The sequence below is a fragment of the Phocoena sinus genome, chromosome 15, assembly GCF_008692025.1.
Source record: "Phocoena sinus isolate mPhoSin1 chromosome 15, mPhoSin1.pri, whole genome shotgun sequence".
NCBI lineage: Eukaryota > Metazoa > Chordata > Mammalia > Artiodactyla > Phocoenidae > Phocoena > Phocoena sinus.
The window spans coordinates 17,964,024-17,984,289 of record NC_045777.1 but is presented as its reverse complement, the minus strand read 5'-3'; the positions used below and the strand labels follow the sequence as shown (position 1 = coordinate 17,984,289).

Below are 20,266 nucleotides of genomic sequence, written 5' to 3'. Positions count from 1 at the left end.
GGCATTTAAGATTTTTCACTTTTTTTCCTATTAGGTAACACTGTGAAGGGTATCTTATTATATGTGTCACTGTCCACATATATATAATCATCCACAGGATTTCCTCACAGTTTGAGAGGTATAGTCATTTTTAAGTCTTCTGATAACATCCTGGTAAGCTGCTTTCTAGGAGCGTCGGCACCGAGAGCTCCAGTTCCGAATGGTGGATATTGATGGCACGTGCCTGAGGCTGATGCTTTTGGTCCAGGGCCCATCTCTCTTGACCATTTCCTAGTGACACCTCCTTCCTCTCTCCCTTACGTCCCTCCCCCCATAGCTGAACTTGTCACCTCCTTCCTTCCCAAACAAATGAACAATCTCGAGACCTCGGGAGGCTCTCCAGCCCTGCTCCTATATGACTTCTTGGCTGGTAGAAGCTCATTCCTCTCCTCCAGTGTAAGGCAAGGGCCCTTTAGAGGAAAAGGAGGGCACTTACCTTGAGTAGCAATGTAGTGCCGTGGTCGATGGTACCCCTGGATGACAAAACAAAAGAACAGTGAAGCTTACAAACAGCATAATACTAATAATTATCCTTTCCGAGGCTCGGTCTCTTCATAAGCAAGATGAAACTAGCATTAGACATTTCCCAGGGCAGTGGCAAAGATTAAATAAGACAATGCACGTAAAATGCTCAGTCCATCACTAAATGTTAGCTATCATTATAGTTCCTTGTGAGGGGCCCGTACAGGCTTGCCTTGGAGCCACGGACTAGGAGCAAAAGTCAGATGGCCATCAGTTATGGCTATGCACCCCGAAAAAGGTGGAGAAGGAATTTTCAGGTTTCTGTGGGATATCAACCACCACCAAGTCTTTCCTGAGCCGTGATTACATGCAGAACACTGTGCAAGGCCCCGTAGGGCACCTGAAAGAAGAAAACAATCACCTTGCTGGCTCCTTGCATCAGTAACAATTAGGAAAAGATGTCACACTGCCCCTCTGTGCTACATGGCTGGGCTTGGAACTGAAGTTCCTTTCATTTGCGGGGGGGGGGGGGGGGGGGGGGAAACCCCAGGTAGGTGTGCCCTAGAGACTGATAAAGCCACTTTCAGATTCAGAGATCAGTTTCTGATTTCCCTGTACGTTTCAGAGTCTTCAGTAGGCCCTGCTGGGCTCTGATGTGTGGTTACTCTGGTGCCCCATAATCCTAATCATTGGGGAACGGTTGAGGACAACCTTCTCTTTTGTCTGGGCATGTCCTACATGGAGGGTCCCCTTTTTTGCTACAGAGAGGAAGCATATCATATTGGGTAGAAGTTCAAGTTTTGGAGACAGATCTGCACTTAGTACATAACACTGAACGTAATTAGTATTTATTGAACGAGTAAATACATGAATGAAAGGATAAATCAAAAAAATATATATATGCCAATTATGGAGCCTGTTGGTGGAGAGGGTGTTGGAAAGTCCTGACACTCCGCTTTCTTCTACAGTTAACAACCTCAGGAGAAGACAAACCCGAAAGTCTGATGAACATTTGTCTTTAACGTTGCTGGTGAGTCTTTGTGTTCTGCTAAGGAGGATAAGCTACCTCAAGACCCTCTTCTTTAGGAAATCAAATAGAAAAGTCATCTGCATGGTTCGTGGAGAACAGACATGATGGTGTCTCAGAAGTTCTGGATCTACTTTCTGATCTAAAGATTCATTTCTAAGTTCCCTGTACATCTCGTACAGACTTCCACTTGCTCCATAACTATTTAGTAGGTACTTTGTAAGAATTACCTGGCATACTCTAGTAACACCTGGGTTGACTGTCAATAACAACCCAAGGCCAGTGTCATGGCCACAACTGTTGGATTAACCACCAGGAATCAACAGCCCCACCTAAACTCTTTGAGTGGTCCTGTCTTCTTAGTGGGGTTGTCAGCTTCTTGAGGACACACACTGCCTCCTAAGTTTTAAAAAATTTTCTGTGGAGCCTAGCACCGTGTGAATCTCAGAGCAAACGCCCAATAAACAAGCTGTTGAGAGACCAACCAGAAAAGCAGCATATATTAGAGAAATGCACATCAAAACCACAGTGGGGTACCACCTCACGCTGGTCAGAATGGCCATCATTCAAAAGTCTCCAAATAACATGCTGGCGAGGGTGTGGACAAGAGGGAACCCTCCTACACTGTTAGTGGGAATGTAAATTGGTGCCGCCACTGTGGAAAACAGTATGGAGGTTCCTCAAAAAAACTAGAGTTGCCATATGATCCAGCAATCCCACTCTTGGGCATATATCTGGACAAAATTATAATTCCAAGAGATACATGCACCCCTATGTTCATAGCAGCACTATTCACAATAGCCAAGACATGGAAACAACCTAAATGTCCACTGACAGATGAATGGATAAAGAAGATGTGGCACATATATACAATGGAATACTACTCGGCCATAAAAAGAATGAAATAATGCCATTTGCAGTGACATGGATGGACCTAGAGATTATCATACTAAGTGAAGTGAGTCAGACAGAGAAAGACAAATATCATATGATATCACTTATATGTGGAATCTAAAATATGGCACAAATGAGCTTATTTATGAAACAGAAACAGACTCACAGACACAGAGGACAGACTTGTGGTTGCCAAGGGGGAGAGGGGGTGGGGAGGGATGGATTGGGAGTTTGGGATTACCAGATGCAAACTAGTATATATAGAAACAACAAGGTCCTAGTGTATAGCACAGGGAACTATATTCAATATCCTGTGATAAACTATAATGGAAAAGAATATGACAAAGAATGTAGATATATAACTGAATCACTGTGCTGTTCAGCAGAAATGAACACAACATTGGAAACCAACGACGTTTCAACAAAATAAATTAAAAAAAATAAGAAAGGCAACATAGCATAGTAGCTTTATGCACGGACTCTGAATTTAAACTGCCTGGGTGTGAATCCTGGCTCTGTCCCTTTTAGGCTGTGTGGTCTGGGGCAGGTTACTTAACCTCCTTGTGCCTCAATTAATTTCTGTTGTTAAATGGGGGTAACAGCATTTATATTACAGCCTTGCTGTTAGGGTTGTGAGTTAATATATGACAATTATTATGTATCAGGCACTAGTCTAGGATTTAACATGTATGTCTTTGCTATTATTATTATTTTGTTGTGTATCTGGAAAGCATTCATTGAGTGCCTATCACGATTAAAAAGTCTGTTTTGGCCATCACAGAGATCCTGAGATGGGAAGCCCTTCCCTCCCCTTTGCTTTCCTGCTCTGCCTATAAATGTAGTAACTGAGCCCTTCTCTGAGCCGTGAGAGGTAGGAAGGAAGATGAGAGGCACAAAGAGCTCTCTGTTCCTTTGAGTTAAGATGGACAGTGATTCCCAGGCTCACAGGAAGAATTAGACTATGGGAGTCTTCTTGAGTAGGCTTGGGAATAGAAAATAGTACCCTACAGTGTGGAAAGATGCGGTTTCTCAAGTCCATCCTCTTCTGTCATCCTCACGTCATTCCTTCTTACAGCCTTCGTCCTCCCTGATCTGGGCCAAGACAGTAGGCTCATGCTGGCCTCCCTGCCTCCAGTCCAGTCCCAGAGTCCATCTGCTTCCTGCCAGAATGAACTCCCCAGCGTACATCTGATTATGTTGTTTCCCCACTTAAAAGCCTACAGTGGCTCCCCGTTGCCTGTACAATCATGTCCAAATGCCTCAGCTTGGGACTAATCCCTTGTCTCCATCCTCGTCTCCAGCCTCATTTCCAGTTGTCCCTCTCCGGACCCTTCCATGTACCCTTTACCCCAGCTTCCCACACTGCACTTCAAATGAGCCCTCCTTCCTCCTAAGCCCTGCAGGGCTTGGTAGATGCCCAGTTAACACCCTTACAATGTATGTTGCAACAAGTTTTTTTTTTTTTTTTTTTTTTTAATATTTTCTCCTTCTGGGCCATGGGACAGGCCACCCAGAGCTGGGTATAGTTTTCAGCAGAGACTGGTCGGTGGCATACGTGCATGAATATGTCTCTGAGGTGAGGTTGGGGCATTCCCTTAAGGCCTTAATTGGCAGACAAAAGGCAAAAGACAAACTGCATGGGATTTGGAAGATTCTAACACACTTCAACGTCAATGGGATGAAATTCTGAGCAAGAAATTCACATTTCAACTGTGGGAGTCAGATGACTTGGTTTCACTATTTTGTTCATTCGTTTGCTTACTCAGTCCTTCAATATTCAATTGACAGGTATTAACTGAGCATCTACTACTCTGTACAAGGCACTGGAAGTACAAAAGTGGACCTGATGGATGTGGGCTCAGGTTCTGAGCAGCTTGTAGACATCAACAAACTGGGATAAGGGCCACCAAGAGGAAGATGTGCCAGAAGGCCAGAGAAGTGTTCTCTGAGGTCATGGCAGTTGAACTGGCCCCTTAAGCCTAGTTTGGGCGTCTCAACATCCCTGTTATTCCCATTTCATCCCTTCAGCAATATTCTCAGTTTTCCTACCACCCTCCCCACGGCTCACTGGCTGTCTTGCTCTTCTTCAGAAGCAGCCATCATGTTTCCACCTATAAGCCTTAGCACTGGCCCCTACCCACGCCTGCTGCGCCTGTCCCCACATAACCGAGTGGTTTGCTCTCCCCTTCCATCCAGGCTTCTGCTGGGACGGCAGTCACCTCCACAGACAGCCCTTAGCTGCCCACCCTGACATCCTTGGTTCTTTTGGCTTTCTCTGGTTTACTTCTCTTCAGGGCACTCACCACCGAAGTCTCTGTTTATTTACATGCTTATCATCTGTTTTCCCAGTCGAATGAGAGCTCCAGCAGGGCAGGGCTGTAATGGGCTTGCTCATGGCTGTGTCCCCAGCATGGAGAAGTCTGCCTGGGCAGTCAGCCCTGATAAATGCATACAGAATGAACGCATGCACGCTGCGTTCCTGTCCACACGTGGCATCCGAGTCAAGAGACCCTCTCTGGCCTCCAGGAACCCACGCAGTCCCCAAGAGAAAGCATTCAAACCACCTCACTCTTCAGCGATGGAGATGAGAGGAAACGTACTGCTCACTTGGGGCTGCTCTGGGGATTTCCCAAGAGCTGGTACAGAAAACTTCCTAACCTTAAAAGAACTTTGAGTTCACTTAAGTCCCACCTACACAGCACGCACATGGACTGCAAACCGGTACTGGGCCTGCCTCCAGCTGCCTGTGAGCAATGGGAAAGAGGTTTGCATCCAACATGCGTTTATCTCACTCCGCGACCATGCATCTGTTACTTACTGGGGACCCAGAGACGATATTTATTTCCAGACTGGTAATTTATAACAGATTCAAGTGGCCAATACATTCTTGGGTGTGCAAACCAATGTGCCGGAGGTATGGTTCAGACAGGAGAACCACGGCCTCTGGAGGCCTACAGGGCTGGCCCCATCTAGTTCATTATCCAAATGGAGTTGTTTTAATGAATTGTCAAGATTGAATTGGGGATAAATGATTCTAGCGTGGGCAGTTAGCCCTCTGGAGTGCAGGGAGGATTTTGGCTGGGTGGAAACCAGGGCCAAGGGGTGAGCCCTAGACAGCTACCTAGGGTGTGTCTGCCAGGAATCCCCACAGAGACCCTGGGGATTTTGACTTTGCTGGAGTGTACAGGGGGTCACAACTGATGTGATTCCCCCTCCCCTCCACCCCGTACTGCTCACGCTGTGCTAAAAGGAGCTCATGCTTGGTGTCTCCTCTGTCCCTCCATTGACTCTCTATTCCCTTCCCTGCTCTGCTCGCGCCCTGGGAGGTTGACCTGTATGGAGGACACCACAGGCTTCCATGCCCTCCAGCTGCTAGTTGGGTTTGGTCAATGCGGAGCAGAAGCAGGAGCTCAGAGGCCATTGGGAGGTTGGGGTGTAGGTTCTTTTGGGTCTCTCCCTATCAGGTCACCATGGCTTGGCCTTGACTTTCCATCAAAGGCTACAGCTCCAATCAGGCAGCCCCCTGCTTACAGCTACTCTCCCTGCTCTCAGCAGCTTGAGAGCTTCCTGTTGGTTCTAGCCTGGGGATACTGAACTCCTGCCACTTTGCCTCCCCCCTTAGTTTCCTTTAATCCTGTTCCTACTGTTATTAAATTCCCTTTGAGTGACCCTCTGTCTCCCAATGGGACCCTGACAGATAGACACTTCACATCAGTTGTCACATTCTTACAGGTTGGCATCATCCCATTTTACAGACATCCAAATGGGTAAATAATTTGCCTAATATCATAAAGCTAGTGAGCAGAAAGGCCTGGATTCAATGTGGCCTCTGTAAGGACTGAATTCATGTCACGACTCTGGTCTCGTGAGCCCTTGACTCTAATCACAGCACAGAGTCCAGTATCACTTAGTAAGACAGCTCTAGCAGAGACTTTGGCCTGTCTGCACAATCTACTTCCTAGAGAGAGGGAGAAGGTGGGCAGAGAACTGGATTCTAGCTGTGTGACCTTGAGCAAGCCTCTTAACCTCCACCCCTGGCCTCTTATCCTTAAAGGCTCTCAGAATGCACTGTGATGGTAAGAACCTGGTAGAAATGGGTGCTGTTATTAGTACTGATGTTGCAGAGATTCACTTGCATTTAAAACAATTTCCTTTGTTGCCTATAAAATACCAAAGTGCATCTTGGCTCTGACCGCAGTCACATCCTCCCTCAACTTTGGATTGTCTATCCAGGAAAATGCCTTTTGCCGGAGGTTAGCACTCAGGCAATGAATGCCAGATATGGCAACTTGGGCCAGCAGACCCCTCGTGGGCATGGCTGTCAGGGCTGCCCCATCCACTCAGCCAGAGTCAAAGTCGAGGAGAAATGGAAGGAACCAACTCAGTTTGGTTCCGCATGCGCTGCCCGAGTCCCCACTGTGTGCTGCGTGCAAGGTGGTGTCTTTCGAGTGGGTGAGGAGGGACAGGACCAACAGCCCTGCCCTGGGAGTCATTCGGGTCTGGTTTCCAGTCTGTTTCTGCCACGGAGCAGATGCCCACACCCAAGCTGTGCAATCTCTTTAAACCTCAGCTTCCCTATCTGGAAAATGGGGGTGGTCACCTATCCTAGAGGGCTAGTGGGAGGTCTCAATAAACAGATTCATTTAAAACCACCCCTCACAGGGCCCAAGAGTGACTCATTTAGAGCCCTGGGATGTTGTCATTGCATTACTGTCGTTATTAAAGCCAGCAGGGCACGGTTGGGGAGGCACCGCCAATGCAGACTCCTGCTGTCCCCTCCCTCACATCCTGGAGAAGTTTCATAACCTTGAGAGCCCCAGTTCACTCATCTGGAAATGGGTAGTAATGGCATTTACTTTGTGAGTTGTGATACTAGTTAAGGCAATGTTGGTACACTAGAGGTGATCAATAATTCTTAAGCCACCATCGGTCCTTCCTGCCTGACTACCATCGGCTGACTCTCACTCATTGGCTAAAGCAGCACTGTGTCACCTCCTCCAGGAAGGCTTCACTGATCACGCCACTCCCACCTTGAGGCTTTGATTTTCCTTTACGTTCCATGGCCCCTGCTCTTCGAGGGTCTCTTTTCTTATCTGACTCCCTCACCAGACTTGAGTCCCTTTTAAGGTCTGTGTTTCTGGCACACAGTGGAGGATCCGCTGTGTGTTTGAAATGAATACCAGATGCATGAGGGAAAGGCTGAAGGCATGATGGGTGAATGCTGAGTGCTTTCTCCATGTTGGAGACAGGCTGCTCAGAACAGGCCATCTCCTTGTGAATTTTCTTGTTAACCAGAGTCCAGGCGGAGAACCATTCCAGGTGTTTCAGACAGAGGGAATTCAGTACAGGGAGCTGGTTATACAGGTGATGGAGGAGCTAAGTTGCAAAACGGAACAGTGAGGCCACCCAGAGGTCAGCAATGGCAAGAGGATGTGGTCACCCCTAGAACCAGCACATAACGGGAGACAGAGAAGTCACCAGCCCAGGAGCTGGGGCCACCTTGTCAAGGCTGGATCACTCTGGTGGTCCTGCCTGATGGAGCCACAGACGGGATGCAGCCACTGCTGGAGCTGTCATCCCAGGAAACAAGAGAGGCAGATAAATACGATGGCTTCTCCCATCCCATCACCTGCCAATCTCCCATCGCACCTTCCTTAAAGGGTCAGCTCGCTCTCCTCCCTGCACACACACACACACACACACACACACACGCACACACACAGACGCACATATGCACACACACGAACATACACACACGAACATGCACATAAAAACACGCAATGCAAACACACAAACGTGCACACACACACACATGCATATACACACCTGCACACATGCACAGGCACACAATGCACAATGCGCACGCACACAGACACACACGCATACCAGCAACACAAAGCAGAACAGGGAAGGACAAGAAATAGATCTGAGGGCAAACAGGCAAATGCCTAACACAAGGCTCAATACACAATGGGGAATTCAAAAGCATGCCACAGTGCCTTATAGCTTGTCTACAAAAACACTTGGGAGTCAGAGGCACCAAGGTGGATCTCTGAGCCTTTCGTCAAGGTTCTTGGACTCCTAGCTGAGGTCCTCAGAAGCCTGGCTTGCATCGGTCATTCTGGGATGTCTCTCTGGTCCCAGGGACCATGCTTCCCTTTTACAAACTCTCTTACTTCCGTGTATGCCCGTCTTGGCTCCTGCTGTATTTAGTTCCTTCCTCCATATTCTCTGGAACACTGAAGCAGCCCCCTTTCCTAATCGGGGGTCTTATTCCCAGACCCTCTTCCCTCTCATCGATCTTACCCTGGGTAATAGATAAATCATCCCAAAGCTCAGCTCTGAACCGGTCACCTCCTTGATCAAAAACTTTCCATAGCTTTCTCTTGCCTACAAAATAAAGTCTGACTTCCTACGTTTGATCACAAAGCATCAGTGATCTAGCTCCAACCTTATTTTCCACTATTCCCATTATAGAGTCTCTGCTCCCCTCGAACTGAGCTGCTACTTACCCTCTGCTACATCTCAGCTTGTGCTTTTCTTTGGCAGAGGCCCATCTTCCCCCTCTTTGATTTTAAATTCTACCTGTGCTTGAAGTTTTGGTTCACATCACACTTCGCATTCCTGATAGAAGAGTGACTTTTTCCCTCCCACCTCTGAATCCCTGTAGCATTTTATCTGAACTCATGACACTCACCACTTTCTAGTTTGCCCTGGAATTATTGATGTGCACAGCTTATCTTCCTGCTAAGGTTTTAGAGGGTAGAGACCACGGCATTTTTAGCTTTATGGTTCCTATAGCATCCAACATACAGTAGGTATTCTGAAATTTTTGTTGCATAAATGGCTGTACCTTCAAATAAATGAATGAATGGGTAAACGGACGGACATACAAAAGAATTAATGGGTGAATGAACAAGACGGGCAATCCTGGGTTCCCACAGAGCAGGCTACTCCAGCCAGCCTGAAAGTGGATGCAGCTTTACATGGCTAATCAGCTAGTTACAGGGAGGAGCCAGACCCTCTGGACCTGTTCTAGGAGGGCCACTGTCTGGGGGAGCGGCTGCGGGCACAGCCACAGATCTTCAGCCTACTGTAGCCAACCCCAGAACCCAGCTGCCCAGCCCCATGGAGAGCCTCACATCAATGTAGTTGGCGTTGATGTAGTCGGAGTGTGGGTCTCCATCCAGCACCAGCAGCCTCACTCGAGAATGGTCATCTGCAGAGAGAGAGCAGAAAACAAGGGGATGGGGGATGAGAAGGCTTCGGGTGAGTCTGCCCTGCTTCAGAGCCACCATTTATCAATCAGCATGTGCCAGGCACCATGCTACTGACAGACACGCTCTCATTTAACCCCTAGCATCACCCTCAGTTATTATCCCCATTTACGGATGAGGAAATTGAGGCTTAGGGAGATGACCGTGCCTTAGAAAAGGGCCTGTATATGCTTCTCTTTTTTTCCACCTGCCCTTCTGATTCTGGTTTTGTCATTACCTACCGGGGAGAGTGCCCTGCTTCTTTAAATCTCAGTGATTTTGTCATTAAAATGGGGACGGAAATGCCTTCTCCAGAGGACAACACAGGAAAGACCATATGAAGACACTCAGGAAGCGAGAAATGTTAGATCCAAATTAATATGCCCCATTTTCATGCTTGCTTAAAACTGGCACATTTACCTATTTTCCACAAGTGCACAAACGCTTGCCTTTTGCCTCTTGGAATATTGCTGCAAACAGACCGTCGGCCACATATTGTTATCAATGTTATCATTCAAGTGAAGCCGACTAAATCATTAGATTAAAAGAGGTCATCAATAACTAAAAATTGTGTTACAGAGAATACCATTTCAAAAACGATCTAGGCACAAACAAGATTTGCAGGCTTTAGTCAATGGCACGCTTACTTCAAATAACACCAAATTGAAATGATTAAAAGAAAAACCCATTACAGCAGAAGAATCAGGCGAATCCTTTACAGTCAATTAAAGTGAGCTCCCATACGCTAGAGGACACGCAAACAGAACACCTGGGTTGGGTCTGGTGGGGGGAGGGGCTCAGCTTTCTGTCCCCGTCACTATGCACGTATCACCGCGTGTTGCTGCATCCACTGGCCAGGCCACCTTACTCTAGGTCAGGGCTAGGGCTCCCCATAAGTGGAGTGGAGAACTCTGGGCACCCCCAAGGGTTTCTGGGGATCAAGGAAGTCGGGTCACCAAATCCCATTAGCTTTTTCCAGAACTTGGCAGTTTACAAGGCCACCTGTTACTACTAACTGGAACCCCCATGAACAGGGACATTAGGTGTTTTGCTCCTTGTTCCATCCTCCGCATGCACCTGTGACAGGTACTCAGTAAGTACTTGGTGAGTATATGAATGGATTATCTCATTGGACTCTCAAAGTGACCCTGGGAGAGAAGTAAGATGGATGCTGTTAACCTTTGTTACAAATGAGGAAACTGAGGCTCCCAAGGATTGACTGGCCACATGGCCAGTGGATGGTGGAGCTTGGAAGAGTGGGGTTCTCTTAACTCTGAGCTCAGACACTCCTGATTCCCCAGAGGGGCCTAAGCAGGATAGTAGAAAGTACTTCGAGGGTACACAGCAGAGGGAATTAATGACAGAGAAGTGGTTACCTGGGTGATGGAAGGGTTGAGAGGCTAAAGGGAGGAGGGAGAAGTAACTCAGAGATAAACATCAACAAGGAGACACTGCCTCCCCAGGATCGGTGGGACAGAGGGAGGAAGCCAGGGCACCAGAGCCCAGGGGTGGGGGCCACCTGTGGAAGCTGGAGCTGCAGTGGGCCTCTCTGGTGGGAGCTGGAGAAAAGGAGGAGACTCCCTCACTGTTCAAGAAGGTGCCTCTGACTAGGACAGAGAGGGAGAAATACCCCGGCTTCTTCCTTTCTCCCACCTTCCAATCTCCCACCAGTGCACGTCATTGGCCAAACAGCAGCCAGCTGACGAGAGGCTGAGAAACGCAACCTGCAAGGGTCAGATCCCTACGATGGAAAGTTGAGCAGGAGAAGGCAAGGAATGGGACCAAGCATGGACAAGCAGGCCAGGGCTGGACAGGACACCACCCCACATCCATTCATTCATTAACTAATTAATCAATTCAAAAATAGTTAAGTGAGCATCTGCCATACGGCAGGCACTGTGCTAGATACTGAGCTACACCGGATGCCATGTTTCTTACTCATCATGGGGAAGAGTTTCCGTGGAATCAACCAGAGGGAGTGCGGGGGAGGTCTAAGTGATCCCTTTCGGTGGGTGGCGGAGTGGGGTGTGAAGTGGGGAAGGAGTTTGAAGCTAATCTTTATGGAGTTGATGGTAGATACCAGAGGCTTCACATACATTATCTCACTCAATCATTTATTCCTCCAAATTGCTCCACAGGTTATTATACTAATGATGTAGTATTTTTATTCTTCCCATTTCACAGATGAAGAAACTGGGGCTCAGAGAGATTACGCAAGTTTCCAACATTACACAGCCTACAAGTGGCTGGGATTCTATCTTAGGACTGTCTGACCCTGAATCCCTGCTCTGTTCACACGATGTGCTGTCCCTGGACTTCTAGCATCTCAACAGGTACTGCAGTCTGTGCAAGTGTCTGGTCCCCAGCTCCTGCAGTGGGACGTCCTGGGGCACATCCACCCAGCAGGGGTTCAGACAAGACCCAGCAGCTGACTCTGAGCTCAGACTGTTAAGCCTTGTTACCAGCGGTTACCAAAACTGTAAGGCTCAAAAAAGTGAAAAATGTGTAATGTGTTTTCACTCATTGGTCTCACTAATGACTCATCGATTCAAAAAATCTCCTTTATTTATTGAATTATGCCTGCCCTTGAAGTCTAAAGCACTGGAAACAGATCTTCTGGTGTAAAACGTTGAAAGGGAATTTTCATTAATATAAAACAAAATTGAAAGTCTGAAAGCAAATATGATTAACAAGAAAAAGAAAAGAAAGAAACTTATTTCTTTTAGTTAAATATTCTTAAAGATGAGAGGTGCCTCTAACCACTAGATGATGGCATTTGTCAATATCACCTTTATTCATTTATTAAGAACAAATTCACTGAGCACCTACTACACACAGGCTTGTTGAAGGGACTTGGAAAGTGTTTTCCAAGTGCTCAGGGAGTTTGTCAATGTAGTGGGGTAGATAGACTGTACAGAGAAGTGAAATTTCAAGGTCTAGAAAGTGGGGACTAGAGGGCTTTGTGAAGTGATATGTGAATGAGGAACTGAAAGTAAGGCTTGACCAATGGACAATGAGGAAGGGTCTTTCCGTCAGAGAGAACAGCAAGAGAGCAGAGGTCCTGGAAAAGCAAGCATACTGGCGACCTGCAAACAGTTTCTTGTCTTGTGAACATGGAATGGGAGGCAATTAGCAGTGGGAGAAGAGGCAGGTGGGGGTTAGATTGAAGAGGGCTTTCTATGTCCTATTCAGGTACTTAGATGCAAGTCACCATGCCGGGCTCTGAAGAGCATCCAAATAGAGACTATCTTCTGAGACTGTGAAAGGGTACTTTAGTACAAAATGATCAAGATTTATTCCCACATGGGCTAACCTGTGGCAAGTAGGACAGCAGACGCGGTGATGGGAGGTCTGAAGCTCTGGGTCAGATCTGGGTTCAGATCTTAGCTCCATCACTTAGCAAGTCAGTTGATCTCTCTAAGCCTTGGTTTTCTTAGGAAAATGCTATATGGCTCAATACTATATAGCTCACAGAATGTTGGGAGGATTAAATGAGAAAATGCAGGCATGAAAAGTGTGAGGACGTTAAGAGAATGAAAAGATGAGCCACAGATTGGGAGAAAACGTTTGAAAAAGACTACCCGATAAAGGAGTTGGATCCACAGCATACAAAGACCTCTTAAAACTCAACAATAAGTAAACAACCCAATTAAAAAATGGGCAAATGATCTGAACGGACACCTCACGAAAAAAGATATATGGATGGCAAATAAGCATATGAAAAGATGTTCAGTATCATATGTCACTAGGAACTGCAAATTAAACCAACAAAAAGATACCTCTACTCACCTACCAGAATGGCCAAAATCCAGAACCCTGACAACACCAAATGCTGGCGAGGATGCAGAGCAACAGGAATTCTCACTTATTGCTGATGGGAAAGCAAAATGGTAGAGCCACTTTGGAAGACAGTTTGGAAATTTCTTCCAAAACTAAACACACTCTTATCATATGATCCAGCAATTACTGTCTGGTATTTACCCAAATGAGCTGCAACTTACATCCACACAAAAACCTGCACATGAATGTTTATAGCAGGTTTACTCATAATTGCCAAAACTTAAGAAAAACCAAGATGTCCTTCAATAGGTGAATGGACAAACAAGTCATGGTATATCCATGTCTTTGGTAATATACAGAAATGAGTTCTCAAACCAGGAAAGGACATGGAGGAAACATAAACACATACTGCTAAGTGAAAAAACCCAGCCTGAAAGGCTTCATAGTGTATGATTCCAACTCTATGACATTTTGGAGAAGGCAAAACTATGGAGGCAGTAAGAAGATCCATGATTGCCAGGGACTTGGGGGGAGGGATGACTAGGTAGAGCACAGGGAACTTTTAGGGCAGTGAAACTTCTGTATAATACTGTAATTGTGGATATGTGTCACTGTACATTTTTTAAATCCTACAGAACTGCACAACACAGAGTGGACTCGAAGGTAAACTATGGACTTTAGCTAGTAATAATGGATCGCAAAGCACAGGAAGATCAGCTTGGTGCTTTGTGACCAGCTAGAAGGGTGGGATAGGGAGGGTGGGAGGAAGGGAGATGCAAGAGGGAAGAGATATGGGGATATATGTGTATGTGTAACTGATTCACTTTGTTATAAAGCAGAAAGTAACACACCATTGTAAAGCAATTATACTACAATAAAAATGTTGAGGAAAAAAAAAAAACCAAACACTAAAAAAAAAGATGATGATGTGGTGTATATATATGTGATGGAATATTACTCAGCCATAAAAAAGAATGAAATTTTGCCATTTGCAACAACATAGATGGACTTGGAAGGTATTATGCTAAGTGAAATAAGTCAGACAGAGAAAGACAAATACTGTATGATATCACTTATATGTGGAATCTAAAAAATACAACAAACTAGTGATTATAACAAAAAGGAAGCAGACTCACAGATACAGAGAACAAACTAGTGGTTATCAGTGGGGAAAGGGAAAGGGGAGGGTCATTATAGGGGTAAGGGATTAAGCGGTACAAACTGTCATGTATAAAATAAGCTACAAGGATATAATGTACAACACGGAAAATAACCAATATTTTATAATAACCATAAATGGAGTATAACCTTTAAAAACTGTGAATCATTATATTGTACACTTGTAACATATAATACTGTACATCAACTAAACTTCAATAAAAAAATGAGATACTATCTTATAAAAAAAGGATCAATATTGGTTCACCAATTGAAACAAACGTATCACACTGATGCGACATGTTAATAACAGGGGAAACTGAAGGGGGATGGGAGGTAGGAGTAAACAGGAACTCTCTGGACATTCCGCTCAATTTTTCTGAAACTAAAACTGCTCTTAAAAAAAGTGTGAGCACAGTGCCTGGTATGCAGCAGGTGCTTAATAAATGGTGATTCTGGGCTGGATGTGAGGCAGGCAGTGAGCTGATGGCGGAGACGGTTAGAAACTTAGTGCTTCCCATTTGCCCTTCTGTACAAAATGTAAATCCAACTTTCTACAGAGGCAAAGAGTTACTGTGTATATTCATGAAAGGGCAGAATTCAGCTACAGGTCCATCAGAAAGGCATTGCAAGGAGTAGCACTGCCTTCATGGTTTATTTATTCCTTCGGGGAGACGCTAATATTATTCTGTGTCCCCTTCTCCTTCTAACTTTATATAATTAGAAGGATAAAAAAAATTGTGTTTATCCACATGCACATGGAGAAAGATGGGGCAGTGGGCGATGTAAAGGAGTTTATACAAAGTAATCTACAAACAGCCCAGAAAGTTCATTATGCTCTATCTACATTTTGCAAGCTTGAGAAACAGCTAATCTGATAGTCCTTGTTTGATATTCAAGACGAGTGAAGAAGTCACATAGAGGAGAAACAAACTCCTCAACGGTGAGGTAAGAGGAGGTGCAGGAGCCTGGCTTTACCCGGCTCTCAGCTGAGGTAGGAGGTGGGCCAGCACTGGCTTGCACGGAGGAGGAGAGAACCAGTGGCCACTGGTAGAGAGAAGGCATAACTGCAAAGACACGGAGATCCAAAGAGCTCCCTGGAACACAACTCAAGGGGAACAGAAACATTGCCCCTCTAGAATCAATCTGTTCCTTGTAGTTTTCGAACAAAGCCCAGTGGTAGGTTGTAAAAGTTTAACAAAGAGCTCTCTGGAGGAAGAAATGGCCCTGATCTGTAACATCTGATTTCTGTGATATAAATACTCCCACCATGACTGATTTCAAGCTACCAACGTGGTATCAACTGGCTCACAAAATTCCTGAAAAATTTAACCATCATCTCTTGCAAGCTGGTATGAATCAGTTGCAAGACGTCACCGACAGAGAACAAAGCCTGACCAGACCCCACAATGCCTTGCATGATCTGGTTTGGGACCTATTTCCCAAGTCCAGCCTCATGCCCCCCTCCCCACATATGACTGAAAACCGTGCCCTTCTTTCTGTTGCTCAAATGCATCATGTCTGCTCTGACCACAGGGCCTTTGCACATGAAAGGAATGCCCTCAACCCCATAAGGCTGGCAACATCTCATTCTTCAGCTCAATCTTCCTCCCTCAGGAAGCCTTCTATGATCTCTCCACCCCAGGCTCTAACAGCTCCCTGCACTTGTCTTCAGAGCTCTTAGAGCAGTTTTATTTCTGCGACGATCTGACTAACCATGGCTCTCCTTCGCGCCCTATTTAAGAACGGGCACCCTATTTACTGAACTCCTCTATAGTGTATGGCACATAGTAAGTGCTCAATAATTATCCGTTCAATATGTGAATTCGTATTTGTGTCTGAAAGGCTGAGAACCAGAAAGGAGCCGGTCCCTTGCTTTTAGCCATACAATTGATTTTCGGTAACCTGGCTTGGGACCCAGGCTCTTTCCTCTACACAAGGCTGGCATAGTGTGCCTGGATCCTGGGCTCAAATTCTTCCTCGCCTCATAGCTGACCCCTCACCCCACCTGCAGACCCAAGACTGGCAGCCAATCATTGCCTTCGGCACGAGAGAGGGAGGGCTTGGGAAGGCTCTGAAAGCAGACCTGAGGTCTGTCACTAACTCTATCACCCGGAGCAGATGATGTACCTTCCCGAGCCTCAGTTTACCCAATGACAACATCAAAATCCTCTCCACCTTTGCAGACTTGTTGCAAGGATGAAAAGCAGTTAGATATGAAGGCACCTGGTGTATTGTGAGAAATCAATACAAATGTGTAAATTCAGTTTTATTGTAATTCTAGACCAGTGGTTTTCAAAATATAGTTCCTTGGCCAATAGCATCAATGACATCTGGGAACTTGTTAGAAATGCAGATACTGGAGTCCCAGCCCAGACCCACTGAATCCGAAACTCTGGGGTGGAGCCCAGCAATCTGCATTTTAACAAGCCCTCCAGGAGATTCTGATGCACACTCAGGTTTCAATGTACAGACCATTTGATGTTCAGTTATTTAGCACAGGGGGTGCCTTGGCTATTCAATGTCTTGGGAAAGACCAAAAGTTTTTACTGGAATTAGGCCGTGAGACTAGAGACTCACCTGTGCTGGGTGTAAGGAACAGAAATTTATCTTTGTGGAGTGCATAAGATGCTCCAGGCACCATTCTAGAAGCCTATGGATGCTACGCTATTTGATTCTCATCATAACCCATTTTGTGGCTGAGAGAATCAAGGCTCCAAGCAGTTTAACAACTTAGAAGGTGTAAGGCTGACACCTTCCTTGTAGAGTAGTGGGGTCCCTACCTCTCTGGGAACCCCAAGACGCACTGCCGCTACACCCCTCCATGCCGGTTCTGACTCTGACACTGTGTCCCATCCCACTGTGTGTCCCACCCCCCATCCCTGGCCAGGGGAGAGGATTCAGTGTCCTCCCATACGCAGGTCTAACTCTCAAAGCAAACCACAGTTCCTCCTCCTCCTCCATCATCAGAGGTAACCCATTAAGTCAGTCTTCTCAAGTCACATCCACTTAGAGAATCACTTCAGAGAGGTGGGGCGGGGAAGACAATATCATTTGGATACAGGATGTACTTTCCTCCTGTCTTCTGGGCACTGAGGAAGGTAAAGAAAAGGTGCAGTTTTTCAGAGAAGAGAGATCTGACTCATTACAATGAATTGTGGAGCTGAAAAATCGTTTCCTAGAAGTACTGGAAATGTTAAGGCCATCACGTTGCACGAGTGGAGACCGAGGATGCAGGTAATCCTGCCGAGACTGCCCAGGTACCCCACTGAAGCTAAAGGTCTCCTCATTCAATCTTGATTGAATTACCATTACCAAGGTAGCAGGTGGCCTGGGTATGACAGAGAAATAGCCCGACATTCTGTGCGTCTCCTTGTGCTGCCAGTTCCCTGCTGGCTGAGGATGGGCTGCTTCATTCTGCAGGGCCCCGTGAGGAGCTGCTCCAACAGATGAAAGTTTTGGGGCCATAGAGGGGACTTAAGTGTAGAGGCGCAGAGCACCGAGAGAAGTTAGGGGGACAGTGGCCCAGCTGATGAATTTGTGGATTCATCCTAAGCAGGATGTCCAGCCCACACCCCACTAAGGGGACTTTCTGAAGAAAGAGAGGAAGGTTTCTGATCCGGATTCCTTCCGAAGCAGAAACTGAGACAAGGACTGAAGTGCAAGGACTGGCTTTGGGAGATGATCCCGGGAAACACCAGAAGGGGAATGGGAAGTAAGAGGCAGAAAGGAAGGAAACCAGTGAGGGTTGTGTCATCAAGCTGGGGCTTACTTTCTTACTTTCTCCTGCTACTCCAGGAGAGAGTGTGAATACAAACCTCCAAGTTATTTCGCCTCAGCGGGGAGGGACCTGGGGTACTTACACCCGCACCCCCATCCGTCACAGATTGAGAGCTGCTCCTGGGGACATTTAATTTCTCAGCAGTCCCGGCAAGCAGGCAGAGAGGGCTCCAGTGACCGGAACAAGTCCTCTGACAAACAAGGGCACTGAAGGTTTCTGCGCCAGGATCGCTCTGGAAGGCCCAGGCAGGAGCCACCCTCAGAGACGGCCAAGGAGAAGGGGGAGCTGGGAACACTGAACAAAGCACCCGTTTTGACATCCAGTACGGTCTCCCCAGAAATCAGCAGAGAAACAGCTCTGAGAAGAAGCCCCTGAGCTTGATCTGAATCCGAGTTCCTCCCTGGAAGTGAAAACAGCCTCCCTGAAGAGTTCATCCTGATCTCCTGCTCTGAGGTCAGAGTCCTCAGCGCACGCTCCCCCAAGAGCACAGATATGTCTAGATGCAGAGGGACTCCTTGGTAGGGAGCTCGTGGCATCTGGGCAGCAAGAGCCCGGAGCTCTGGTCCTGGCTGTCCTACAGACTCTGCGTGACCATGGGCAGGGTTCTACATCTCTGGACCATTGCTCCTTGCCTGTGAACTCAAAGAGGCTAGACTTAGTGTCACCTAGGTTTAAAAGGTTATACAACCAGGTTCAGAGTCAATATTTATGCATCTTAATTTGCACTCTTTGCACTGAAAGGTGTGAACCTGAGTGTCAGAGAGATGCAGTGACCTTGTTGAAGGTCATGCGTGAGGTAAAGGGCAGAACTGAGACTAGCACCTGGGTCTGCTGGACCCCATGCCCAGTTCTCCAATGCACCTGAGCCCAGTGGCTTGTCTTAAATCAGGGGGTTAGAAGTCTCAGAAAATGAAAATGTCCTGGGTCTCTTGTTTGCCCTTCAGCCTTCCACACCTGCCTCTCTAAACTGGAAGCTGATCCCTGTGGATAAGATCAGAGGTTTGTACGCTCAACCTTGCTAATCATCAGGGAAATGCCAATCAAAACCACAGTGTAATATCACCTCACACCTGTAAGAATGGCTATCATCAAAAAGACCACAAACAACGAATATTGGCAAAGATGTGGAGAAAAGGGAACCCTTGTACCCTGTTGGTGGGAATATAAATTGGTGCAGCCACTGTGGAAAAACAGTACGGAAGTTCCCCCAAAAAACTAAAAATAGAACTACCAGATGATCCAGCAATTCCACTCCTGGGTATTTATCCAAAGAAAATGAAAACAGTAATTTGAAAAGATATACACACCCCAATGTTCATAGCAGCATTATTTACAATAGCCAAGATATGAAAGCAACCCAAGTGTCTATCAAGAGATGAATGGATAAAGAAGATGTGGTATATATACAAAAGGGAATATTATTCAGCTGTAAAAAAGGATGAAATTTTGCCATTTTCAACAGCATGGATGGACCTGGAGGGTATCATGCTTAGTGAAATAAGTCAGAGAGAGAAAGACAAACACTATATATTATCACTGAGGAATCTAAAAAATAAGACAAATGATTATAACAAAATAGAAACAGACTCGCATAGAGAACAAACTAGTGGTTACCAGTGGGGAGAGGGAAGGGGGAGAGACAAGATAGGGGTAGGGGATTAAGAGGTACAAACTACTATGTATAAAATAAGTAAGATACAAGGACATATTGTACAGCACAGAGAATATAGCCAATATTTTATAATAACTTTAAATGGAGTATAATCCAAAAAAGTTATTGAATCACTACGCTGTACACCTGAAACTTATGTAACATTGTAAATCAACTTTTCTTTAATAAAAAGAAAAAAAAGATGAGAGGTTCGTAAA

The 20,266-nt window shown here is 46.1% G+C and overlaps 1 protein-coding gene across 1 annotated transcript in view; it reads right to left on the bottom strand.

The window, feature by feature from the left end:
• Positions 1-20,266, bottom strand: part of PTPRT (protein tyrosine phosphatase receptor type T) — a 776,830-nt gene that overhangs the window by 43,382 nt on the left and 713,182 nt on the right. Inside the window, exons 20-21 of the mRNA XM_032606064.1 lie at positions 9,565-9,641; positions 476-512 (exon numbers count right to left, since the gene is read on the bottom strand). Of these exons, the coding sequence (XP_032461955.1) occupies positions 476-512; positions 9,565-9,641 (114 nt within the window). The remainder of the gene's footprint in view (positions 1-475; positions 513-9,564; positions 9,642-20,266) is intronic.